This window comes from Dermacentor albipictus, chromosome 4, assembly GCF_038994185.2.
Source record: "Dermacentor albipictus isolate Rhodes 1998 colony chromosome 4, USDA_Dalb.pri_finalv2, whole genome shotgun sequence".
Lineage (NCBI taxonomy): Eukaryota > Metazoa > Arthropoda > Arachnida > Ixodida > Ixodidae > Dermacentor > Dermacentor albipictus.
Genome location: NC_091824.1, coordinates 111,906,934 through 111,933,387, shown reverse-complemented (window position 1 = coordinate 111,933,387; position 26,454 = coordinate 111,906,934). Strand labels below are relative to the sequence as shown.

At 45.6% G+C, this 26,454-nt stretch overlaps 2 protein-coding genes across 2 annotated transcripts in view; one reads left to right on the top strand and one right to left on the bottom strand.

Annotated features, from left to right (window-relative positions):
• LOC139059256 (uncharacterized) overlaps window positions 1-26,454 on the top strand; it is a 284,919-nt gene that overhangs the window by 214,080 nt on the left and 44,385 nt on the right. The gene's annotated exons all lie outside the window — the stretch shown is intronic.
• Window positions 6,107-10,926, bottom strand: LOC139059690 (uncharacterized). Its single transcript, XM_070538126.1, has 3 exons — window positions 10,793-10,926; window positions 7,911-8,162; window positions 6,107-6,748 (listed from the first exon to the last, which is right to left on the bottom strand). Exons 1-3 carry the CDS (start codon window positions 10,854-10,856, stop codon window positions 6,591-6,593), a joined length of 474 nt encoding a protein of 157 aa, XP_070394227.1. The 5' UTR covers window positions 10,857-10,926; the 3' UTR covers window positions 6,107-6,590.

The window sequence follows — 26,454 nt, the reverse complement described above, 5'->3', positions numbered from 1 at the left end:
CAACGACCGAACATTTGCTTCTCTGGACATCACCATACGGCATAAATACAAGGTCAATTTGCAATGCATGCGTACAAAACGTGCACTGCGTGTACTGAACAATGTCATTATGGCGAATTCGTTCATAGCCTGCGCGGACCAGCTGTAGAACTAGGATGCATATTTTGAAACCGAAGACTTGGACCTTCTCTTTCAACATTCGCTTTATTTTTGAACGCCGTTTACTCTGAAAGACGTCTGATGAAGGCTGTTTCAAGCACCATGCCGCAAGGTCTAAAATGAGTATGTCGTAGGTGAAAGAAACTAGCGGTACAGTGGTGGGCGTTCTCTTGAGAAAGTGAAGTCTCTCTACGCTTGTGATGCGCCTCACCAGCATATTTATTAAGATAGTGTAGGCATTTTAGATGCTGACTGAAATGCTGAAGTATATATGCGTGCGTGCGTGCGTGTGCGTGTGCGTGTGTGTGTGTGTGTGTTTGTGTGTGTGTGTGTGTGTGTGTGTGTGTGTGTGTGTGTGTGTGTGTGTGTGTGTGTTGTGTGTGTGTGTGTGTGTGTGTGTGTGTGTGTGTGTGTGTGCGTGTGCGTGTGCGTGTGCGTGTGCGTGTGCGTGTGTGTGTGTGTGTGTGTGTGTGTGTGTTTAGGCCCTACATTACATTTGCAGAGAGGGCTTCAGAGATGCAGATGATAAAAGCTTCAACAAGCTTCGACGCTAGATATCATTGCTCGTTACTGCTTAGCATCCATATTTACTTAGTTTATTGACTTCAATCCTGAAAGTGTTTCGCCGTAGATGGTTGGCACACGCATTTGATATAAGCGCTGAATTTGCTTAACGTATATAGATAAAAGAACTATGCAAGTCATAGCGTGTTGCAAACACGTCCATCGGATACTTTTGTTTTCTCTCCGTTAGCCTGCATATACGACTTATGAACTGCAAATAAGAATGAAAGTGCCCGTAATCGATCGTATTGGGTAAGCCGGTTAGGCGCAATACAAAATATATACGCCTTTCTCGAGGCCACTTCCAAGAACGCACCGTCGATCGCATAACAAGTTTTGTGAGTAAGTTTAGAAACATATGGCGCCATGTTGTTTTCAATCATGGTGCAAGGGCTAAAATGTAACAGAATCTGCACACACTCCAAGGTGAATGTGCAGCGAAAGAGCGCAACGAGAAAGAAGTTCGTGCGACGGGTACAAATGACTCGAAGCGATTGTGTCACCTCGCGTTGCTCGTCAACACCGCTAATAAAGGAAATCAAGTAATTGTACATGATGATCACGCACACGTGCGCATGGACAGGCTTCACGACTCTATTGAACAGGCAGCAGCTGTGATTTCTGCTTCGGGAATAGTATTGCCGAACTGGGAACAGCTGCGACGAAATCAAGTTTCGCATGCCCTCCATCGCTCTTGCGCCCTTCTAATTGTCGCCGATGAGAAAGTTTGGTTGAGCGTGCTCTTTGGCTGCGATTTTTGCCTCCTTCACCGTGTTACGCAATTGCAGCTCATGGTACGTGTTCGAGGGAAACGTAACGAGTTTCACGTGCTGCGACTTCATCGATATGCTGTACTTATATCTACTCCTCTCACACTTTCTTTCCGTATTCTTTTCTTTTATTTGAGTCGCACGCTGCATGAGCACTGATGTGGCGCAATCGCCGCAAGGGGTGCGTGTCTAGCGCATCGCGCTCCTTCTTTCGCTACGCCTAATGTCGTCACGCATCGAAGCTATCAGCCACGAAGCAGCAAAGCCGGTTCGCGGAAGCCGCGGCGTCTCCAATTTAATAGCCCTCGCGCTTCGCTCGACGCACACGGATGCGGCAGAAAGCAACAACAAAACAGACGAAACGGAGCCTGGGACACACCGCTATCTCAAGCACCACCGCGTCTTTCTTTTTTCATTAATTGTTGTAACGTCCTGTTGCGTAGCAGCACCAGGAAAGCTCAGGCGGGTGCAGCTGCAGCTGTCGATCGATAGCGCGGACACTGGTGTTGCTCGCATATCAATAAAGTCACGCTCAGGGTCGGGGTCCGTGGCGTTCAAGGTGGGCCAGTGCAGCACTTCTCATGGGCGAGGACGTGACAACTTGTAAGACTGCGCTGCAGCTTCACTTGTTCCCGTTTATCGCCGACTTACTCAAGCGAGCATTCCGACGCTCCATGCATGGATTATCCTCCTGCTACTTAAAGGGGACGAATAGGTCCTGCTTCTGAGAACAGGCGCCAGGCTCAGAGCAGGCCAGCTCGTTTACCACGATTGCTGACTTGGGAGAAGAAAGCTAACCACAGCGTGGAAAGATGCGCACGTTCCTTATACCTAGTGTCGCCCTCGCCATACTCGTCTTCGCCTTTGTTTGTGGCAAGGCGCGGGCAGTACCGAACCCTGAAAGAGGAGAGACAGCTACGGCTGAATCACCGCTCGGCGTACGACGTGCATTGGACCAGGGCATCGACATTCTGGACAAGCTCAACATGAAGTTCCTCAAGGGGATGGGTGGCACGAAGCTCGGCATTGACGGGCCGTCCAACTTTCAACTTCAGCTGAACAAAGCGACGCCAGTCGGGCTGCTGAGTAGGCTGTTCGGCGATTCCAGCAGCTAGCCTGAACGTGCTTGATGGCTCTTGCCACGTTGGAAGAGGAGCGCGTCTTCGACGATGCACCGTGATTGGACCGATGGCGCAGTTCGTATGAAGCGCCAGTTCTTACCAGATTTATTATCACTTCTTTTACTACTGATTTGATCTGTTATTGAACGTTGGCCGAAAGCCACAGAAAGTGGACGAAAGAGTCGGCGGAATGTGAACGAATGTTTTTGTACAGAAGTTGTACCATGTCGCCGAGATAAAAGAAAATCAAGCTTATCTATGCTGAGAGCTGTAACAAAGGTGTTCGTTTTGGATATTTATATTTGTCTTTCAGTGTGCTGTAGCTGTACATAAAACATGGGAGTTTAAAACTCGACTTTAACTAGGCTTCTTTACACAAGCTTTATGTAGACAACTTTGGGGAAGCGTCACCGAGGAAGATGCTTGTTCGGGGACAACTAAAATCTCTCTGTTTAAAAGCTAGCTAAATATTTTAATATTAAGAACTCGTGCACACAGACGCTTAGCTTAGGGCCCGAATGTTTTTTACACGTACTTCCGAACGTCCATAAGTTAAAGACAAATTGAAGCACGAAGCTACCACTTTGTAACTCTGCCTCAAAAACAGGTAACACAATTCCGTAAGCCATGTATATTAGATTGCACGTGATCGTAGACACATGTGATAAATTAGTTTATAGATTTCGGGAAATTGTCACGTTGTTTACCTAAGATTTGCAACCCACATAATTAGGAACTATTGGTGTAATTCAGAGTGCTGAAAATAAATCACCTTTGTCCACTTTAGGGGTTCACATATGTGTTGTTTACAGAACTCTGATATCATTTTAATGCAGAATTTCGCCGTTGAAAACTTGACCACTTCGCTAAAAAATTTTTTCTGAGTCTCGGCAATTTGTTAAAAACATCATTGGATTAAATAGGAAAGTGCGCTTCCAGTGGTAAGCACATTAAATTTTTATTAATAAAGTAAACCTAAAAAAGGTAGTTAAGCCGAAGAAAGTGTTTTGCTGATTTTCGGGAATTTTAATAAATATAAAGGAAACCCGAGAGAGAGAGAGAGAGAAAGAGCAAGGGAATAAGCATCTTAACAGCTAGTCTGACGTTCCTCGTAACGTAGCTGAGTCACAATTTATATGGGATGCGGGTGATTTAGAGGCATCGGTACGGTCGTACAGATGCGTTGGGTGTTTTGCAAATTCGCTAGCTCGACGACTTCTCGCAAAAGAAATATCGCTTACTTCCGTATAGGAAATAGATGTAAGTATTAAATGGTTCTCTAGTCGAATATCATCAGCTCAGTGTATGATAAAAAAAAATGATACATAATAAATGATGATACATAATGATACATAAAAAAAAGAGGAGGAGTTGCTACCAGACCCACACGAATCTGAGATAATACAAAGGGTACGACCATCTGTTATATTGCTATAATACAGTGCAGAAAGAGCGAGGACTGCGTAGCGAGTTGCACGCAGTGGATATGGTAGCGGGAGGCCAGCGGTTAACGTGGTAGGTGTGCTGTATTACAAGTCAGCGCCTTCTGCCTCCAAGATCGGTGTGCCTCATAATGGCTCTCTTGCTTCTTCGTACTCTCTTCTGAAAACGGAAATAATTACCGACGAGCACTCTTAACTGCTTGCGAACAAAGCCACGTTGTGCGTGAAGACGTTGCAGCCACTTTCACTAGCTTTAATATAGTGCATAATTGGTAGCATCTATAGCTGTCCATCTCAAGTACACCTACGTACGAGTGCGTATTGAAGTTTTATGCTCTTGGTGTGCATGTTTCTTGGTCGCGCTTCATGCTATTCGCGTTTCATGTTCGCGCTGCGCACAGCCACGGCCGATGGATAGTGGCACAGCTGTTGATCCATCCTAACCCTCTTGCTCGGAATTTGAGCTTTGTGACACTCTACGTTCTTTTCTGACATGCGCGACATCCCGCTGTCGGAGTACTCGAGAACAGCTGTTTCATGGAATGCGTAGATTATTTTAATATGTTGCTGTGTCAGTGTGTTATTATATGTGAATAATATTAAACGCCAAAACGCCTGTGCCTTGTCCATCTCCATGTCCTGTCTAACGTTTGCGCTTGTTATTGCACGCAGGAATGCATACAGCAGGATTTATCACCATGTGTATTTCCTCTCGACTTTTGCCCTTATAGAACTAAAAACGGCGCCTTACCAGCGTACTGCGGGGACGAGTGAGCGGCAACGCAATCTCGGGACGCATCGCGCGCGCAGGGAGTTATAGGATCGAGAAATACACGATGAATTGAAACTTCAAGCTATACGTTAGAATACAGCTGCAGAGCAAGCGTTGGAAGGACGTACGTGGTGGAGCGTACGATGGAAGGGCATAACTGCGTGCGGGGTTAATTCAGAATTGTTTTATCTTGCTGCTTTTTTTCTTTTCGTCTGCTGCATGCTCATTGTGTGCGAGCTTAGAAGGTATGTCATGCTGAAAGTGTGGCTTTCATTTCACCGGCTCCTGAATTATCTTGTTTCAAAGTGCCCACGCGTGCAGAGCTCCCTTGCACAAATCATTGAAACACCACCGTTAGTACTTCGAGCTTTGAACCACGTAGCCATTTTAACTTTCCAAAAACAAACTTGAACACCAAGGCCCAGACGCTGTGCTCTTTGTTAGAACGCGCGATATCGTGGTTACATCGCGCGGCCTTGCTTCAAACTGCGCTTGTGTCCGGGTTCTTTGTTATGCCGCATCTGTATTCAGTGAGTACTGCTCATAATTAGAATTTTGTGTTAGGAGATCCGGAACGACTCGCGATACAAGACTCTCTCTAGTTATGTGCAAAATGCCAGTATTCACAGGCTGCTCATTGTATTCAGCGAAAATTTGAAACTTCGTGAAGGCAGAAAATTTATAAGGTTCTGTCATTTCGCAAAACAAAACAAACGCACGATTTCTTTGGGATTGTTCTATGTTTTTCTATTTTGGAGACCTTTATAGATCCCATGCCTTCACGAAATATAGCCACTTGGAAGTATGCGCTTTGTGTGTGCGTCTATGTTTGTGTTCACGTCTTGCATTCGCGCAGTTTAAAATGTTTGCATAATGTATGAACCGACTAGTCCAACAACATGCTTCATGTGTATGCGTGTGTAAAACACACACTAAAACGCCACATTCACATTTATTTTGCGAGGAATTGTGTAGACGATTCTAATAATTACGAAAAACTCCTGAGCTGCACGACCAAATGGAAAAATAGAACTTAGGTAAAAATGCAGTACTCTTACGTTTACAATATACAGCACAGAATGACTGCTACATCGAAAGTTTTTGAAGGTGAACGTGCCTTGCATAATGAACCCAAAAAGCAAAACCTCCTTGCTCAGGCTTACGTTGTCACGGTGTCCACGAGCCTTATGAGTATTCGTGTTGGGCTTCAGCTCGTTAGGAGCTGTGACCAAGGAATCACATGAAATACCGGAACACGACTTTCAACGTACACTTTATTAAGAAGTGACACTCACCTAAGTTTCCTTAGGTGATTTGAATGCGAAAGCATGATGACTTGTCTAAGTTATCACCTTAAATTATAACTGCACATTCACCCAGCCTAATCCACCTTGCTGTAATTTGTACCAATTTTATTATACTTTCACCAACTTTAATCGACTTTAATTCACCTTAATCCACCTTAATCCACCTTAATCCAAATTTGCAAGGGGTCCAGGTTCGACGCCATGACTGTTCACCGTAGAATTTTGCAGTGCGAGCCGCAACAGTTCCAGCGCTGGAACATTACGTCATCATTTCGCCACGTGGGCTTTGGTACCATCGGAAGATAAAACGGACGCCGGATTTTCCACTTCATGGGGCATATAATGCTTTCGAATTAATAATGCTGCAATTTCGCACCACCAGTGCGCGCGCACCCCTAGTGCGAGATGTGCTTTGCGCAGTTCGGGGAAGCGTCGTTTGGGCAATCTGTTAGGTCTTACACCTCGTCTTCCCGACTGTTGATGCCTCCCTGTTCTCGCTTCCCGATAATCCATTGGACCAGCTGACGCCTGACGAGCTTTCCTCTATTGTTGCGTGGAATCGTGTCGACAAATGTGACGCCTCCTTCCAACCGGCATCCCTTCGATGCGTTGGCTGGACACAGAGAAAAAGAAATGATGAAATAAATTCGAGGAAAACATGCACATTGCTTAAGATAATGCTATAGGAATCTCTGGGAAAACACTGTCTGCGGGCATACGTTTAACACCGGTTTTAGTCGAACGTAATAAGTGTACAGCACAATTTACTGAGCGTCTTCCATCGCCGTCTCTTTCACTTCGCAGTCGACTCTCGCCACATCCGTCGCCGCCGCTTCATGACGTCAGCGACGAAACACCTGTATTTCTCTCTGCGCGCGCCGCACGTTGCATCTCCACACGTCGCTCTCTGGGAGGAGGTCACGTCGGTTTTTGCACCATTTTTTTTGGTCCTGCCGTGTTTTGCTCAAGGTAATCGCGGAACGAGTCACTCACTGCTTTCTTATTTAGCAGGGAGAGGCCGGCTAGTTGGTGGTCGATATTGGAATAAATCATATAACCGCGCAAACAACAAAGGACAAAGAAGGAAACACACAGGACAGGCGCGGATCAGTGCTTTCGACTTAAAATATTTGTGTCATACAGAGCATTTTACGTGGGTCTGTCCGGCAGATGTCGGAAAGCCCGCCTACGAGAACACGTGAATGCTTTCCGCAATTGAAAATATGACTTTCTTGCACAACGCTGCAGTTTTCGAAAAAAAAAAACGCATATATTGCATCGACACTGGTACGGCCGTGCACTCGCATCATCGTTGAAGCTGCTCAGATGACATGCAAGCGTGGCTTATCTGCGAGCTAGCAGTCTGTGTCTCTTTGTGGCAAAGAAATCAGCTTTCTGGGTGATGCTGACGCATGCACCTTGCGATAGTGCCGCTTCTGCTGCTTCTAATTAGCGTCATTTCTTGTTGATACCGTGTTTTTCGCTGGTCTACTTATTTCCGTGCTCTGGCACCATGCAGCCCAGTTGGAAGTTAGGGCTTGTCGCCGTCTGCCACGTTGTGTACCCGTCATTTGCTGTATTTGCTCTCTACTCTCACCAATTATATATACCAACAAGCTCAAACCACTAACGTTTAAAGCTGATGAGGCAGTTACGCTGGCCTGTGAAGTTAAGGTAAGGCTGCCGGAAACCAACCAGAGAACTTTGTATATAATGAAGACGTCGCACGCAGTAAGCTTAAAAGAAGAGCAAGAAGCAAAATAGGAAATGCTAACCTTCCACAAATTGCGTGACGTGTTCTGCGCTCACTGTTCTTTCTTGTGGCGCGGGCACAATCAGAGCGTGCGCCACTTCTCCAGCTTCGGGATGGGGTATTCCAACGACGGCGCAGTCATGAACCCCTGGACACTTGAGCAGCATGGCCTTGACTTCGGCCGGCCAATACTTGCACCCACGGACGCAGAAGTAGTCGCTCAGCCGCGCAACCAGGTACAGCCAGCCGTCTTTGTCGTAGTAGCACAGGTCGCCTGCGTACCCGCCGAAGTAAAGCGCATTATAACCGGCTGCTCCGAAGCTTGGTGCGGTTGTGCAGTCGGAAGCTTTCCGAAGTCGCAGTCGCAGGTTTGTGATGGGTTAGGCTAGTTCGCAATTTGCTGTGCTGCTAAGGTTACAGCGCGAATGCAGAACACAGGGCAACCATGTTGTTGTTTTTGTTGCCTGTGATTACGTATGGCTTCTACCCACGATGGGGCATTGGCCAAAAAATGGGGGGATTATTCCAAATTAATATGAAGCATAAATTTTTTAATATCTATGGGAACAGCATTGAATAGTGTAGAATTATCTGTTAAAATAAATTCAGGAAGGTCATATTGAATGAGTAATAATTATTCGAAAAGTAAAAACCTAAAAAAAGAATTTAGCCGGGCATTCGTTCAGATTCTGTAAGAAATGTTTGGACTGCGAAGCATGCATCCCTGTGGCTGAACCCCAAATTGGACGCCCCCAACGAAAGAATTGCAGATTATGTCAAGTCCAGGCCAATTCTTCGAAAAGGTATGTCCAACAATCTTTTTCTTAACGCAGTAAAGCGACGACAAGATAGAAGAAAGTGCTGTATCGTCTCCTCCTCATCACAAAAAGAACAAAGGGGGAGGGAACCAAACCCTACCTGTGTAAATATAAATTTAGGGAGCGAATGTGGCAGCTTAATTTGGTGATCTGTGCTGTCACTGGTAGAATAGGAAGAACAGAGCCGGATAGTGATGCATTTGCCAGTTAATCGGCATTTTCATTAAAAAATGGCTGTGGCTTAGCTAAGGTTAAGCCCAGGATGCGAAGCATACTAGCCTTTATTTTAACGCGACAGCGTTAAGGAGCTCGTGTCGCAGAAAAGCCGGTGTCGTCGGCGTCGGCTCAGGCGTTTGGCGCTTGCTCAGGCGCACATTTCGTTGTCGCGCCGAACGCTGCGTTGCTCGACGCTCACCGCGTCCGATGCGGGGCGCGTAGTCGCTGCGCCGCAGCAAAGCCACCTAGAAACAGCACGCCGCAACCTTCGCGTCTCATTCCAACGAGCAGCTCTGTCTCCAGGAGGCATCTCACCTCGTGTCTAGCAGAGGCAAGCGCAGCTGCTTATATACCACCGCGACGCCGCGAGCGACGGCGCGAGTTGGAGCCCCATTCCTCCTCTGTCGTGACGTCACGGTGTCACGTGGTATTGAAGGCGACACCGCCGCGCCTGAGGAGCTGGGTTGAGCCCTCGTAATATGCTTCGCATAAAAGCAAACGTTTATGACCAGGCACCCAAATCAAATCAGTACATTGCACATGGGCAGGAACTAGTAAGTGGAAGAGTTTTCGCACGGGTGACCCATTAGTAGCGGTAAGGCAAGAGCATACAGAAAGGGAGTCAGTAAGTATAGCAGCCGTTGTAATCATTTGGTCTAATTTACGTAAAGCTAGGATTACTGCTTAGAACTCGGCCAGAAAAATGGGCACAACATCAGGTAATCTTAAAGAAAAAGTCCATTTGAGTGCAGGACAAAATATTCAAATGACAGCTTTTTCCTCGCACTGTGAGGCATCTGTTGCAATGATAATGTTTGTTTCTAGGGTGCTTAGGTGGCCTTGCAACATGGCGTTTAAGATGCTGTAAGGGAGTAGTTTCGCGTGGTTTGGGGAAATGTCATCGAACCTGATCGCTGGGTAATTTGAATGCGTATTATTAGGAAGCACATCGCAAATTTGCACATTTAGTGGTTCAAGTAATGTTTGCACAAATATAATCTGTGGTCTATGAAACCTGGGCAATTTACCAGGAAAATATGAACCAGATGAGGACAACGCGCTTCTTCTAAGTCTTTAATTACGTACGGTAATTTAATTTGCGCTGTGACTCTAGTGCCATAATAATTTATCCGGGCTCATGGCCGGGACAACCATGTGCTCGCGACGAAATTAGCCGCTATGTGGAGATTTCCATGAATTGTGGTTTAGATGAACAACTTTAATGAAAGCTTGCATTGACCACGTGATCGAACGCGTCTACTATCATGGTCATCATGAAATTCCTCCTTCCTTTCCCTTTATTCCTCTTCTCGAAGGCCGTACAGCACGCGTTGTTTCAAACAGCCTCACAGGTCCTCCCTCATGACAATCCTTTATCTTATCGCTTCAACCGCGCAGACGTTATTGTGCACACCTGGTTGGGTGCTCAACCAGCTTAATTTGGTAAGCCTAAACACGGGCGTCTTGCACGGGCATGAACTTGTACAGGCGTTGCATGACCAGAGAGAAGGCTATACAAAAGCTGTTCATGCTAATACAAGAGCAATACTTAGTGAAGGCATTCAGTGTGCTCATTCACACTAACTGTACTTCGGAAAAAAAAAATGTTTACAAAAAATTTCCAGATGCTCGCGTTGTTTTGTACGAAGTTTTAGATTTTTCCCGAACGAACTCGTTAAATATATGTTGATGAATGAATAAAGAAACGTACAGATAATGATACATTTGTCTTCCGTGTTTTACATGTGAAGAAGTACCACTTAATTCGTAAGCATTACTGCTTATTTCACTGGGCATGCATCTGGCAAGTGCTATCGCTCAACTGTTTCTCAAAACACGTGGTACGTGCCCATTACACGTGCACACCTACCTGTGCTGTACCAGCCTTCTTCGTCGGTGATGGGCTCGTGCAGTCTCCCCCAGTATCCACGCATCAGGCTTGGGCTTCGCACCACGAGCTCCCCGCGTTGCCATGGTTCCAGAGGCTTTTTCGTTTCTGTGTCCCTCACCTGTGTGAAAGCCATGACGGAAGCTATGCTAAACCTCAACGCAAAGAGCCAAGAAAGGATTTCATTCGTAAGACTAGTGGAAGGGTTGGATGGACCGATCGTGCTTCTGGTTATGTACCATACGCTAGAAAAGGTGGACAAGCAGACGCAAGAAAAGCAAAACAAGATTAGAGGTGGTGACGAAATACAACAATGGGTGTGGGCATTTCGACAAGTATACTATGTAATATACATAGATTTGATGTACCTTCAGAACACCTGGACACATGCAGAAGCACGTGGCGAACAGAAACGCTACACTGTAAAGTTTGGCAACCTACCCATTGGACGGCTTTCCACTGCAAAGGGAGAGGCGCATGTGGCCCTTTCCACTACACCTGAGCCACGCTTCAACGTAAATAATACAAAAGACAAAACAGAGGGCGTTCTTTACGCAGGAAAGACAAACCATCTGCTATACTAAACTTCGCATATCCTTACTTTGAAGAAACAAACAGTCATGATTACAGCGAAGCTGTCACCCTTTAGTTGGTCGGGATTTCTTGTGGCGTGCTCACCAGAAAAAAAACGGCAAGTGGAAAAATGGTTTGTGTTTCAGTTTTCACGTAACAGAAATATGTTTTCTTCTATAGTCGGATTACTGTTCTATGTTATCATGTCTGCAGGTTGTGTGTAAGTCGTACTTTACGAATTTCCTGACGCCTTTTACTTTGAGAAATTCCATTACTTCAATAATGCTTTTGTGCTAGGCCTTCAAGAATGAGTATGTATGCTGTGCTTATGGTACCGCCAACTAGAGGCCGAGGCCACTCAGAGAGACCTTAAACAGAGCTGGAAAAGGGCTTTGCCTAGCAGGTTTAAGTTTTCCCGTATATTCGAATAAAAATCCGAAGCGATCATGTTTGCAGCTAGTGTGTAAATCGTAATTTGCGTATTTTATGACGCAATTAGCTTTTAAACAATAATTTAGTTCAATAAGGCACTTGCGCTTGGTGGACTACCTAGAACAATGAGCGTATATGCTGCACCTGCGCACACGTGCGTGCGCGCTTTACGTAATTCGCTTGTGGTGGCGGTGGTTGTGTAACGTCCCCATCCGCTGCGCTGTACATCCACTTTCGCAGGGTGTAATGAGGCGGATTGTTTATTTTCACACGGTCCCATTATTTAGTAAACAAATACAACAAACCATCAATTTGAGCAACGGCAAGAACGGACTTGGTTACGACTCTGATTGAACATACTCTCGTTAAGTGCTACTCAATAGCTTCATATTGGGCGTCCTCGCAGTAGTCCCGACGTCACTGTTGCGCAATGATTTTCAACGCCGCTCGACACACATAACTTTAACGTTTATTGTTGCGCGAGAGAACCGAACATATACGGACGGCACCAATTCGGCCCCGACTATTTCTGCTGGATGACTCTGACACGTGTGATTTGCGTTGTTTAAGGTAGACAAAAATATTGGTGTTCTTACCAGTGCTTCTACGCCAACTGCCAAACATCCGATAGACTTGTAATTGGGGAGCGCGTTGTAGAGACCCACTGAGATGAAAGGTATCTCCGTCTGACCATACGCTGCTCAAATGAAAATACAAGAGCCGAAACAAAGTTTTGTTATCTTGCCACTGTCAACCTCCAGAAAAAGTGAGTTCTTTCTCGAATCACTGCTAACACTAATCTATTACGCCCATGTAAACCACGGTGACGATTAGGGTACTAAGGTGCTGGATGTAATCCGTGTCATAGACAACAAAACCGCAGAGGCGGATTTAGATTAGTTTAAGCACTCTCTTATTAACGTACACGTAAATATAACGTTAACTGATTACAAAAGGAAGATTAAGGCTTCTTTTTAACGATATGTCGGCTAATTCAGAATTATGACCCATGACACTTGCTCTGTGCAAAACATTTGAGGTTAAATTCTTTGACGAGTGCCTTCGCAACGTCTTCCCCAATGGGCGTGCTCGACGTAGTGACGTATTGGAGGCTATGGAGGTCATAAATGGGCCGATCAGGCGGTCGGTCAGAATGGTGCGCCGGGGAAGTTTTATGGCCCGCATAGGACAAAGGGAACCAACTGCAAGGCACGGGGTCGAAACACAGCCCTGTTTTGGAAAGCATCCAAAAAACAGTGGGAGTCGTTCGTGGTGCAGGCGCCGCCGGGCAAAAGAGGTGGGGGGGGGGGGTTGCATTGTTGCCGGCACAGGGAGGGGCCGAATAGCAGTCCGTGATCCGGTGGCCGCTTCCGTCGTGGACGCCGTGCAGCGGTGAGGAAACCCGAGCCGTGCACGTAGTCGTGTGCCCGAAGCAGGCACCATGCGGGGATGAATGCTTCCTCCACGGTCGACACACCATAGCACTGGCCTTCCGTCAGGCAAATCCCAGGGCACAAACATATCAACCATATCCGCTTCGAGAACTCGTTAGTAATCTTCTAGAACGTCGGTATCTCGTTGTGGTGAAAGGGATCGTGCACACGACCTCGGCGCGCACAACGTGTCATACTTCGTGCTGCGTCTTCTTTTCTCCACATTTTGTGGGCGCTTTCGCGAAGGCGTCGACAGCTTGCGACAGTTTGCGACATTTTGCGACAGCTTGCGAGGGCATCGACCCGAAATATGCGAAGCTTTGACCTCCCTCCTCACCTTGAACACTGTGCTTTCACTGACACCAAACATCTTGAGTTTGCAATGGTTGCGATAAATGCATTGTTTTATATAACTACTTATTAAATAGCAACTGATTCATTTGAAGCTTGGAACAGGAGTAGTAAGTGTGCCGTGTACATTTGAACCATGCAGAGTTGCTCTTTCTACTTTTGTCACTTGCAATGAAGCTAAAGAGCAGACGACGGGCAGCGTTGTGGAAGGCGCGGAGTTATTTTTCTGTTGTGATCCGGCATGTGCTGTAGCACATGAGAGCTCTACTAAACCAGTCATCAAAATACAAAAGTCTTTATTTATACCGACAATTGCGCGTTTCAGAAGCATGATTTCTTGAGCGGGATTATTTTAGTCACGGAGGCAATCGGACGTCACGCTTCGGTCATCTGGGCGGGGCCTCCCCTTTTTTCTATAGTTGTATCCGACTATAGACTGCTAAATGTTTCACCCAGTAGGTTAAGTCTGAGATCTCTAGCTTGCGTTAATCAGGAGATTGGCGCTGTAAACCTTCTCTGTACATTCTGTTCCTCAGCAATGTTTAGTATAGCAGTTCCACGAGTGAAGACTACAGCTGTGCTTCAATACTTGCGGGAGATAGCCAACAGACTGCTAAGCGGACAGCGGTCACCTCGTTCAATTTCTGACAAACTGGCATAATTAAGGCACAGCTTCTTGTGTCTTATTTGCTGTTCCTAAAAAGATGGCATCAGGGCAAGGGGTTTGAAAACTCGACGTGAAGGTCTTCTGCTCAGAAGGAAATGTAGTCACGCTGCCTTACTTGATGTTGATGCTCCCTTACTTGATATTGAGATTAATGTAAGCTACGTTGTGTTTATCTTAGGTTCGCCTACGCAAAGCGGTAAAACACAGCGACATTATGAGCTCCTCGCCTTTCTTTTTGTCAACGCGAGCTGGCATCACGTCCCAGAGACATCCTCAGATGGTTCCAGATGCGTTATGTGTGCTCAAAACTGTCTTCTTAGCTGTTAACGTAGGCTGTCTCCAATGCTGGCTAGAACTGGAACACAGCATGTATATTGTGCAGCGTATAACGTTATAAAGATACGACCCAGTGACTTGTAGAAAATGCATGTTGTACGACGCAGACTGTTAACCCTGCCGCATTAATAGTAGTTGGGTGTTACACTCTTTTTTCCACCATTATGTGACAAGTTTATCTTTCTTACTCAAATATATCTTTGTATCCGAGCATGCAGCGACAGGACATTTAACTGTGCATATTCGTACGGGCTTTTGTTAGAAATTTATGCAGTGTTTCATTAGCGTGAAGTTTAAACTTCATTCGCATCGAGGACCACTTTACTAGATGCGGGAGGACCACTATAAATAGCCGTCGCGAATGAGAGTCTCACGAAGCCGCGGGCCCCAATGTACTGTCAGAGAGGTTGAGTGCAAAGAAAGGAGGAAAAAACAAAAAAAAGGAAGCGAGGATGAGGTTGGTCATTCTGCATGGTGTCATTGTACATAATCTCAGAATGAATATCTTAAACAACGAGTTGCGAATTCAAATTGGGCGCACGTCAAAAACAGATAGCATAACTTAATATAGAAATGTAGGTAACACACATATCAATACCGCACACCAAAGAATATATACATGTAATGTAGGAATGTGATATACGAAAGGTAAGAAATGTAATTTAGGGACCCAAGTAATACAAATAAGCATGAGACAGCAAATGGTATACGAGGGGAAAAAAAGCATACAAACAGCACAAACAAACAAGAAAACGAAAACAAAAATTCGAAATATTTATCTATGGTACCAAAGGCAGACAGACCATTCATGGCAATCGAGAAAATGTTACGCAGTTCTTAAGAAATCAGAGTTTCCATGTATATTTCTCTATATGAACGCAGTTTAACTTATCGATCAGGGAACACAAAGAGGTGCGGCGTAATGATAAAGCACTTCTCTCGCATTAACCGCAATATGGCCACTGAATTCTTGAATGAGTAAAAGTTTTATGCAAATGTGTCGATTAAAAAATTAAAACACGCAGTTGCACATACTAAGAAGATAGCTCTATTGGAGCGGTAAACAGGACACTTAAATCACCTAAGGGTGTTTCTTAAGATCCCCCATGTCTACACATTTTCAATGTTCTCATTATTTAAAGAATTTTGAACTCAATTTTTACATCATTTAGTTCATCCGAAGCTACCAGAGGCAAAGGTATTCCTTTCCGTGGAGCATATAGTCTGCCTATAAGCCAACGAATAACGACAGTTCGCACCTCAGAGTGAGGCTCCACGCTGTCTAACTGACTCTTTCTATATCCAGAAAAACACGCTCTCGCGCATAACGCAACCAGCAATTACCAACGCTGCACTCGTTGAGCTTCATTTTTGACCTTGCGAGTTGGTTACTCCATTCATCGCAGATAATTTTAGCCTCCAACTGGCGCACTCTAGGTTGTGAAAAGTTCCCCACCATGACGCATAGACGACTCCCGTGAACGCAAGGTTTTCACAATTCTCGCGAGGAGAAATCAGACTGGCGTGGGTCCAGCGACCGCGAGCGTAGGTCGCATAAACAAGTTCATGATAACAAGGACGATAACAACTCTAAAGGAGAAGAAAAAAATGATCGTTATAAAAAAAAAGCTGTTTAGATAGACAACAATATAAAAGACATGCAGAAGGACGTGTAGGAAACGCAAGTTTTGTAGAAAGAAAAAGTGGTGCATTCAAGCTAACTTTGTGAGTCAGAGAGTCTAAACATTCCTGGAACTTTCTGCCGCCTCCTTTGGAGCGTTCGCTAATCGAGGCTCTATGCAGCTGGCTGCAGCGTATGGTTCAGACTATGAACTATGAATATGGTTGCGATTTGAATACGGTTACGATTTAGACTGTGAATTAGTTACACCAAGAATACGGTTATACTGTGAATATGGCTAGATTATAAATATGTTTGCGATATTTTCACTCGGCAGTTAAAGAATATGAAAACGCCGCGGTAGATCACTATTCTTTAAGCTGTAAGATCAGTGACAGGTGAGGGCTGAATTTGCGATCACCTTTCCATTATTACAACGGACAGTGGAAGCGAAAGTGAAAGAAGAAAATAACTAACTCTCTGCCAGTGCGAGCCAACCCTACAACTTATACGCAAATACATGCGTTGCTCTACTAGTTAAGCTAAAGCAGTGACGGTCCCTCCATCCCCTATCTGTGGTATTTAGATATAAGTACTTCTTCGGCAACATGGCCTTGGATGTGTTAGCCAGCGCCACTCTTCGCCGTGGTGGTGGATATGGAAGATCCGTTAAACTGAATACATCATTTAGTGCATAAAATTGTCAATAAACACTCGTAAGACACCTCAAAGCAGCAAGGCGGCCAGAATCGTTACTATCGTTGTAGGATGAACCAGACGAATTCGGTGAACAGTGGACCTCAACTTTCAGCAGCAACCACATCAAACCAACGTATGACGTGTAGTAGTTTATTCGCAGTTTTCTTTGCTTGGTGTCAGCGTCTGCTGGCTTTATGTGATTGTTACGTGGCGAAAAGACGAGCCGTCTCGGTTTTATTTCATCGCTCCTAATACCCGTTCCCCTGCTACGAGCAGGCAACCCTTTTTTCTAATAGAAGCTCTCTGTTCATATTTAAAATATGTCAATATCCAATGAAGTGACCAATATTTAATCACTACGAGACAGAATCGACTACCGCATCATATCGCAGCTTCAGAGTAGGGGAAATTTTTCGTCTAAAGCGGAGTTCTTGTGCTTTTTTCCAATATGGGCATTCTTCCAGTGGGCAATGGGAAACTACTCTTTCCAATAGGGTTGCAAGTCTCCTTCGATAAGCGCTTCGAGCAAACACCGCTCGGGTCCAGCTTATCTAAGGACATATAAAATGCGCTTTATTCAGCCAGGAAGGTCGCAATATATAGTTCAGCGAAAATTTTCGCAGATGTACGTAGAAAACCTTCAGTCCCCTGTTATGTGTAGAAAATGAAGGTATTATTCAACAAGACTAGCTATTACTCATAGGGAATAACAACCAGATCGTTCTTATAAATAATAAACATGTTAGTTACTTGAATATCGCAGCAGTCAAGTGGCCAGTAAACCCCCGTACGCTAATTCGAGGCATCAAGGTTGCCAGAGCAAGACCCCCTAAAGAAAACTTCTATTCAGTACTTATGAAAAAAAAGACCCCAGGCTAGCCTTGTTTCAATTTCAGTAGCTTGTTGTAGTTCCCTATGTCTGCTCTTTAGTAATTTGGCAGTTGTGCACCATTTAGGTTTAAAATCACTGGTTCTTGGTTGCTTGCAGTGGAGCCAGTACCAAAATGCCTGCCGTTAGACGAGTGCTGAAACAAACAACAACCAAATTGAGATCGGTAAATGAACCTTTTGAAGCACTTCAGCATATCTTCTGCAATGAGAACGTCCAGTAGCGCGGGAAAGTGCAGCTGACGGACAAGCAAGTTTATTTTTCGCACACTTCATTAGGAAACTACAACTTCAACGATGTCATTGCCACGACGTAATCCAGTTTTCCTTGACATCGGACTGTCAAGGACACGTATACATACCGTCACCCGTTTACAAAACGAGCCGGCCATTGTCCCCATTCTAGCTGATTCAAAAGGCCTAACGAAGAATGTGAAAAAAGGGGAGTAAAAGAAAAATTCATCAAACTGTTGCACCATGTTGTTTCGCACTTTCGGACTCCTGCGACTCTTCTATTTAGGGAAAAAAATTATACTGCGCAAAACAGAACAAGAACGTGGAGGTACAGGCACTGACTATAACGGGAACCAGAACTCAATTGTCTGCGCAGTAAAGGCTCCCGCATACCACAGCGGGCTCGGAGCTCCGAGTATCAACGAGAACGAGAGTGTTGCGGCACGTCCCCATTGCTCTCGGTAATACAGACGTTGCTGCTACTAATAACTGGTGCCATGCAACAGCTGGTGCCTCGCTCGAATACACCTGTGGCGAGAACAGCCGTGCACAGTGCGCAAGCCACAGATGTTTTTTCTGGCGGATCCCCAGTAGCCTGTACCCCACTCTGCCACGATGGATGTGCGGTGAAGCATACACGTTCGGGTTGCACACGAACATTGTGTACCAGCACGTGTTCCATACGTGGAACGTGTGTGCATCTGCCATCATCATCATCATCATCATCATCATCATCATCATCATACCACCGTCATTTTCCTACCATATCTTTGTCGTTCCTCCACACCCATTCCTCAGCGTCTAGCAGCAGGCCGAACTAACATGCCTCAGGCTGACCACTCCACTTTTCTGTCATTAACGTTTCTGTCTCTTCCAGAGAACGCTAGAAACACTAGAACACTACACTAGAAACACTCAACACTAGAAAATGGGGTTCACTAAGTGGCCTACTGAAATTTTCCAAGGAGTCAGCGCTTGCGTAAATTTCACGGTATGCGACAGTCTTCGTCCGCTTTTTGCGTATCCATTTTCCCTACTGCGGCTCTGAAAAATGACGAATGCATTATTGTCTGTTTTGCAAGATTAATCTACATGTTTGCGGGCTGATGCACTGTTTGTCGCGGAAGGAGGCGATGGCGATATGCCGGCGAGAATATGAGGAAATATGATGACGAAAAAAAAAGTATCTGTGGCCACAATACGCAGCAGCAGAACATTCCTGCAAAAGCGAAACATTATCGACAATAAAGTAGGCCTGCGCAATGATGATAATTTGATAGACCTCTTATACGAAAAATTGTCTTTTTATAACCATGTTTTTGTGCGTAATCAGTCATAAGTAAAGCCGGAGTTCCATGGTATTCAACCACAGAAAATCCCACGGTTTGCCAACACGCTTTTTGGATGCTCATGTCATTGCAGTATTCAAAGCCTGAAATGCACATCATTTCGGAAACACCCAACTGCTCAGGATAGCATACGCATATGGTACTCCTGCATCAGTTACCAGAGGTTGTTTCATTGCCTTTGTATTCACTTGAAGGGATTTATACTCACAATAAGACTCTTCCGATGGACAAAGAATATATTTTTTCTTGCCTTTTGACTTGAAATATTTAAAACCCTTGGTACCTTTGGCAACGGTAGACTAGGGAATCAACGACCGAACATTTGCTTCTCTGGACATCACCATACGGCATAAATACAAGGTCAATTTGCAATGCATGCGTACAAAACGTGCACTGCGTGTACTGAACAATGTCATTATGGCGAATTCGTTCATAGCCTGCGCGGACCAGCTGTAGAACTAGGATGCATATTTTGAAACCGAAGACTTGGACCTTCTCTTTCAACATTCGCTTTATTTTTGAACGCCGTTTACTCTGAAAGACGTCTGATGAAGGCTGTTTCAAGCACCATGCCGCAAGGTCTAAAATGAGTATGTCGTAGGTGAAAGAAACTAGCGGTACAGTGGTGGGCGTTCTCTTGAGAAAGTGAAGTCTCTCTACGCTTGTGATGCGCCTCACCAGCATATTTATTAAGATAGTGTAGGCATTTTAGATGCTGACTGAAATGCTGAAGTATATATGCGTGCGTGCGTGCGTGTGCGTGTGCGTGTGTGTGTGTGTGTTGTGTGTGTGTGTGTGTGTGTGTGTGTGTGTGTGTGTGTGTGTGTGTGTGTGTGTGTTGTGTGTGTGTGTGTGTGTGTGTGTGTGTGTGTGTGTGTGTGTGTGTGTGTGTGTGCGTGTGCGTGTGCGTGTGCGTGTGCGTGTGCGTGTGTGTGTGTGTGTGTGTGTGTGTGTGTTTAGGCCCTACATTACATTTGCAGAGAGGGCTTCAGAGATGCAGATGATAAAAGCTTCAACAAGCTTCGACGCTAGATATCATTGCTCGTTACTGCTTAGCATCCATATTTACTTAGTTTATTGACTTCAATCCTGAAAGTGTTTCGCCGTAGATGGTTGGCACACGCATTTGATATAAGCGCTGAATTTGCTTAACGTATATAGATAAAAGAACTATGCAAGTCATAGCGTGTTGCAAACACGTCCATCGGATACTTTTGTTTTCTCTCCGTTAGCCTGCATATACGACTTATGAACTGCAAATAAGAATGAAAGTGCCCGTAATCGATCGTATTGGGTAAGCCGGTTAGGCGCAATACAAAATATATACGCCTTTCTCGAGGCCACTTCCAAGAACGCACCGTCGATCGCATAACAAGTTTTGTGAGTAAGTTTAGAAACATATGGCGCCATGTTGTTTTCAATCATGGTGCAAGGGCTAAAATGTAACAGAATCTGCACACACTCCAAGGTGAATGTGCAGCGAAAGAGCGCAACGAGAAAGAAGTTCGTGCGACGGGTACAAATGACTCGAAGCGATTGTGTCACCTCGCGTTGCTCGTCAACACCGCTAATAAAGGAAATCAAGTAATTGTACATGATGATCACGCACACGTGCGCATGGACAGGCTTCACGACTCTATTGAACAGGCAGCAGCTGTGATTTCTGCTTCGGGAATAGTATTGCCGAACTGGGAACAGCTGCGACGAAATCAAGTTTCGCATGCCCTCCATCGCTCTTGCGCCCTTCTAATTGTCGCCGATGAGAAAGTTTGGTTGAGCGTGCTCTTTGGCTGCGATTTTTGCCTCCTTCACCGTGTTACGCAATTGCAGCTCATGGTACGTGTTCGAGGGAAACGTAACGAGTTTCACGTGCTGCGACTTCATCGATATGCTGTACTTATATCTACTCCTCTCACACTTTCTTTCCGTATTCTTTTCTTTTATTTGAGTCGCACGCTGCATGAGCACTGATGTGGCGCAATCGCCGCAAGGGGTGCGTGTCTAGCGCATCGCGCTCCTTCTTTCGCTACGCCTAATGTCGTCACGCATCGAAGCTATCAGCCACGAAGCAGCAAAGCCGGTTCGCGGAAGCCGCGGCGTCTCCAATTTAATAGCCCTCGCGCTTCGCTCGACGCACACGGATGCGGCAGAAAGCAACAACAAAACAGACGAAACGGAGCCTGGGACACACCGCTATCTCAAGCACCACCGCGTCTTTCTTTTTTCATTAATTGTTGTAACGTCCTGTTGCGTAGCAGCACCAGGAAAGCTCAGGCGGGTGCAGCTGCAGCTGTCGATCGATAGCGCGGACACTGGTGTTGCTCGCATATCAATAAAGTCACGCTCAGGGTCGGGGTCCGTGGCGTTCAAGGTGGGCCAGTGCAGCACTTCTCATGGGCGAGGACGTGACAACTTGTAAGACTGCGCTGCAGCTTCACTTGTTCCCGTTTATCGCCGACTTACTCAAGCGAGCATTCCGACGCTCCATGCATGGATTATCCTCCTGCTACTTAAAGGGGACGAATAGGTCCTGCTTCTGAGAACAGGCGCCAGGCTCAGAGCAGGCCAGCTCGTTTACCACGATTGCTGACTTGGGAGAAGAAAGCTAACCACAGCGTGGAAAGATGCGCACGTTCCTTATACCTAGTGTCGCCCTCGCCATACTCGTCTTCGCCTTTGTTTGTGGCAAGGCGCGGGCAGTACCGAACCCTGAAAGAGGAGAGACAGCTACGGCTGAATCACCGCTCGGCGTACGACGTGCATTGGACCAGGGCATCGACATTCTGGACAAGCTCAACATGAAGTTCCTCAAGGGGATGGGTGGCACGAAGCTCGGCATTGACGGGCCGTCCAACTTTCAACTTCAGCTGAACAAAGCGACGCCAGTCGGGCTGCTGAGTAGGCTGTTCGGCGATTCCAGCAGCTAGCCTGAACGTGCTTGATGGCTCTTGCCACGTTGGAAGAGGAGCGCGTCTTCGACGATGCACCGTGATTGGACCGATGGCGCAGTTCGTATGAAGCGCCAGTTCTTACCAGATTTATTATCACTTCTTTTACTACTGATTTGATCTGTTATTGAACGTTGGCCGAAAGCCACAGAAAGTGGACGAAAGAGTCGGCGGAATGTGAACGAATGTTTTTGTACAGAAGTTGTACCATGTCGCCGAGATAAAAGAAAATCAAGCTTATCTATGCTGAGAGCTGTAACAAAGGTGTTCGTTTTGGATATTTATATTTGTCTTTCAGTGTGCTGTAGCTGTACATAAAACATGGGAGTTTAAAACTCGACTTTAACTAGGCTTCTTTACACAAGCTTTATGTAGACAACTTTGGGGAAGCGTCACCGAGGAAGATGCTTGTTCGGGGACAACTAAAATCTCTCTGTTTAAAAGCTAGCTAAATATTTTAATATTAAGAACTCGTGCACACAGACGCTTAGCTTAGGGCCCGAATGTTTTTTACACGTACTTCCGAACGTCCATAAGTTAAAGACAAATTGAAGCACGAAGCTACCACTTTGTAACTCTGCCTCAAAAACAGGTAACACAATTCCGTAAGCCATGTATATTAGATTGCACGTGATCGTAGACACATGTGATAAATTAGTTTATAGATTTCGGGAAATTGTCACGTTGTTTACCTAAGATTTGCAACCCACATAATTAGGAACTATTGGTGTAATTCAGAGTGCTGAAAATAAATCACCTTTGTCCACTTTAGGGGTTCACATATGTGTTGTTTACAGAACTCTGATATCATTTTAATGCAGAATTTCGCCGTTGAAAACTTGACCACTTCGCTAAAAAATTTTTTCTGAGTCTCGGCAATTTGTTAAAAACATCATTGGATTAAATAGGAAAGTGCGCTTCCAGTGGTAAGCACATTAAATTTTTATTAATAAAGTAAACCTAAAAAAGGTAGTTAAGCCGAAGAAAGTGTTTTGCTGATTTTCGGGAATTTTAATAAATATAAAGGAAACCCGAGAGAGAGAGAGAGAGAAAGAGCAAGGGAATAAGCATCTTAACAGCTAGTCTGACGTTCCTCGTAACGTAGCTGAGTCACAATTTATATGGGATGCGGGTGATTTAGAGGCATCGGTACGGTCGTACAGATGCGTTGGGTGTTTTGCAAATTCGCTAGCTCGACGACTTCTCGCAAAAGAAATATCGCTTACTTCCGTATAGGAAATAGATGTAAGTATTAAATGGTTCTCTAGTCGAATATCATCAGCTCAGTGTATGTCTTTAATCTACTTCTGTGGTGATACGTGATGATATCAACACCTGCACGCGCGAGGGCATTTGCGCAGCAGTCGATTTGTAGGGTTGCCTTGGATTGTTAATGACTTTCTGTAGGATTGACAATTGACTTTATATTAATATTATATTTTTTTGTAACAAAGGGCTCTGTTGAGGGCTTCCGCAGTATTGTGGATTCTCGCTCTCAAATCGGCCCCAATGAAAGGAGGAAACATGTAACGCCTGTATTTGAACCTGTTTGAGCTACAACCGATTGTGAGAGCGCAGCCGAAACCCAAATGCTTCAGTGTGGGAGTTTTCAACGCAAAATAGACCATCATGTAATTTAGTGAAAGCAAAGGCAGATGGTGTCAAAGCTTACAGGCAGTACACGCAGAGCGTGCAGCCCACCGACGATCACCTGGAATGGCTATGCGACCCAGATACGTTAAAAAAGAAAGTGAGTTAAAGACAGGCAAAGTCCAGAAGCTGCCCGGGGTTGATCGCACTGGCAAACGCCGCCATCGGTTTTCATATCTGTGGCGAGGAAGGCTTGCGGCTTCCACTCACTACGCCGTTGCTAGGGGTCCACGCTGGCTCGTTTCTTCTTTCTTCGGCGTGATGATTCATGCCCAGGCACACCTTCAACGGCCAGCGCGGTGATTCCCCGTATTTCGCTGCATCGTTTTTGGACTCTATTTCTCCGTATATCGGCGATCAGCCCGGGGCGCTACTCCGCGTGACGTCAATTGCGCTCCACACTCTCTGCTTCCCTCGAGTGCCTCCAGGTCCTTTGTTGCAATAATCGTTTTCCCCAAGGTCGAGTGTCGTGTCGTCATTTGCCTTTCGCGCTGCGCACTTATTTAAGGCAGGGCTGTCCGGTGCGCGTGCGTTTCGACCACTCTATTGCCGGCAGAACGTACCGTCTCTTCGGAGCTCTGTGACTTGAGAACATTTCTCGCGCTCCAAGTGTTTGCTGACCGCGTCCGGAAAGATGCTCGGAATGCGCGGCCTCGTTGTGACCGTCTTGCTCGTCGCCTTTGCTTTCGCCGCCGTTTTGTCGGCCCCGGCACCTCAGGACGACGTCGTACCGGCCGACGGACCTGTGCGTGGACTTAAGGATCCGTTCGACCTGGGCATCAACATTCCGGATATCTTCAACCTGAAGCTGCTCACCGGACGTAGCCGTGGCACTGACCTCGGCATCGATATCCCGTCCATCCTCAACCTTAACCTGGACCGCAGCCGCGGCAGACCAGGCGGCCTGTTACTCAACTTGTTCGGAGCCTCTGGTAGGTCTGGAGGAGGCCGATCTCTCTTCAGGCCGTCTGAAGCTGAGAGCACATCTCCTAACGAGACTTCCTAGAACTTGTGGCCGATCCAAACACGCAGTTCGAAAGAGGTGTCAAGCTGGCCTGTCGCTCCAATGAGTGGACTGAAGCGTACCTGTGATGATTGCTGTGACTCAGGTGGTTAGTTTTGTTTTTTGTATTTTGTTATCATGCAATGCGTTGGTAGCAGAAAGCCGATCTCCCAATTACCTGAAGGAGCATGCCATAACGAACAAATCGCAGTTGTTGAATTAAACGTCTTTCTCTCTATCATGAAGACGAGCTGATTGTCTTTGTCAAAGCGGTGTCCCGCGTTCGCCAACTGCAAAATAACAGTTTTGTTGGCTAAAGCATGAGAATATTTTCACACGCTGAAGGCGGTGTTGTCTGTGTGACGCTACGACTGCTAGCATGGTTTTGTTATATGTAGCGTTCATAGACCCGTCAGTTTTGGTAGATTGCACCCCATTCCTTTATTACAGGGTTATGTTATTCAGAATTTCACGGAAGTATCACTGCGACATCGGTAGCGCTAAATAGTCATGGAAAAAGATGAACTTCTATGGTTTTACAATAGCATCTCATGCAAAAAAAAAAATATTTCTATATCTGCCACGTAAATTTATGGTTTAGTTAACATGAACGTTATACTTCATCCCGATTTAATTTACGTTGAAGTTTTTCTCTCTCCCCTTCCCTTTAACTTTAAACCGCCGGCTTCTTGGCCAATCCCCCGTAGTGGGTAAGCGCTACAATTGAGGAACAAGCAAGCAAGCAAGCAAGCAAGCATCTCATTCTATTATTATTGGAGGTGGAGAGGGGATTGCTTCTTTAAAGCAAGAGTGTTGTTTACTTGCGTAGCTACGGGCACTTCCCGCTTTAATGAGCGATATTTAAGCTTTCTTTTTCGTGCTTTGGGGCATATCCTTAAAATTATAATCACCGATTCCCTGTTTTCATACCCATGGCTCTAAATATTTTTCAAAAGATGCCTTTCAGAGACGGGAAATCGTTCAGTGATTTAACAGTATAAGCGCTTGGTTGGTCAAAGCCAGGGAAAAGAAGCCGGTTACACGACATATGTAATGGCAACTTGAACGCCGAAACAGCAACTGGTGCGTGTCAAAGCCAAACGCCCCACATATGTCCCATTACGGCAAACGGAAATGACCTTAAACTAAGTGCGTGCCCTGTTAGTTTTGCTCCTGCCATAAGAACAAATGAAAAACGCGAATTGCAATTCAACGTCTCTTAATTATGCTAATGTTTTCCGATGGACTACTTGTAGTGGGCAGCGCAGTTTAAAAAAAAAGCCTCCCTTGCACCGCGCAGACTACACTGCAGAAATATATCAAAGAGGATACATAACACTGAGCGTGAAATGCGGCGCCTTTTCATGACTGCAAATCGCGCACGAGAAGATATATCAAGAACGCATAACAAACTTCACTCATTAAGCACGCCAACTAAGCACCATGGTTTAGAGAAGGCA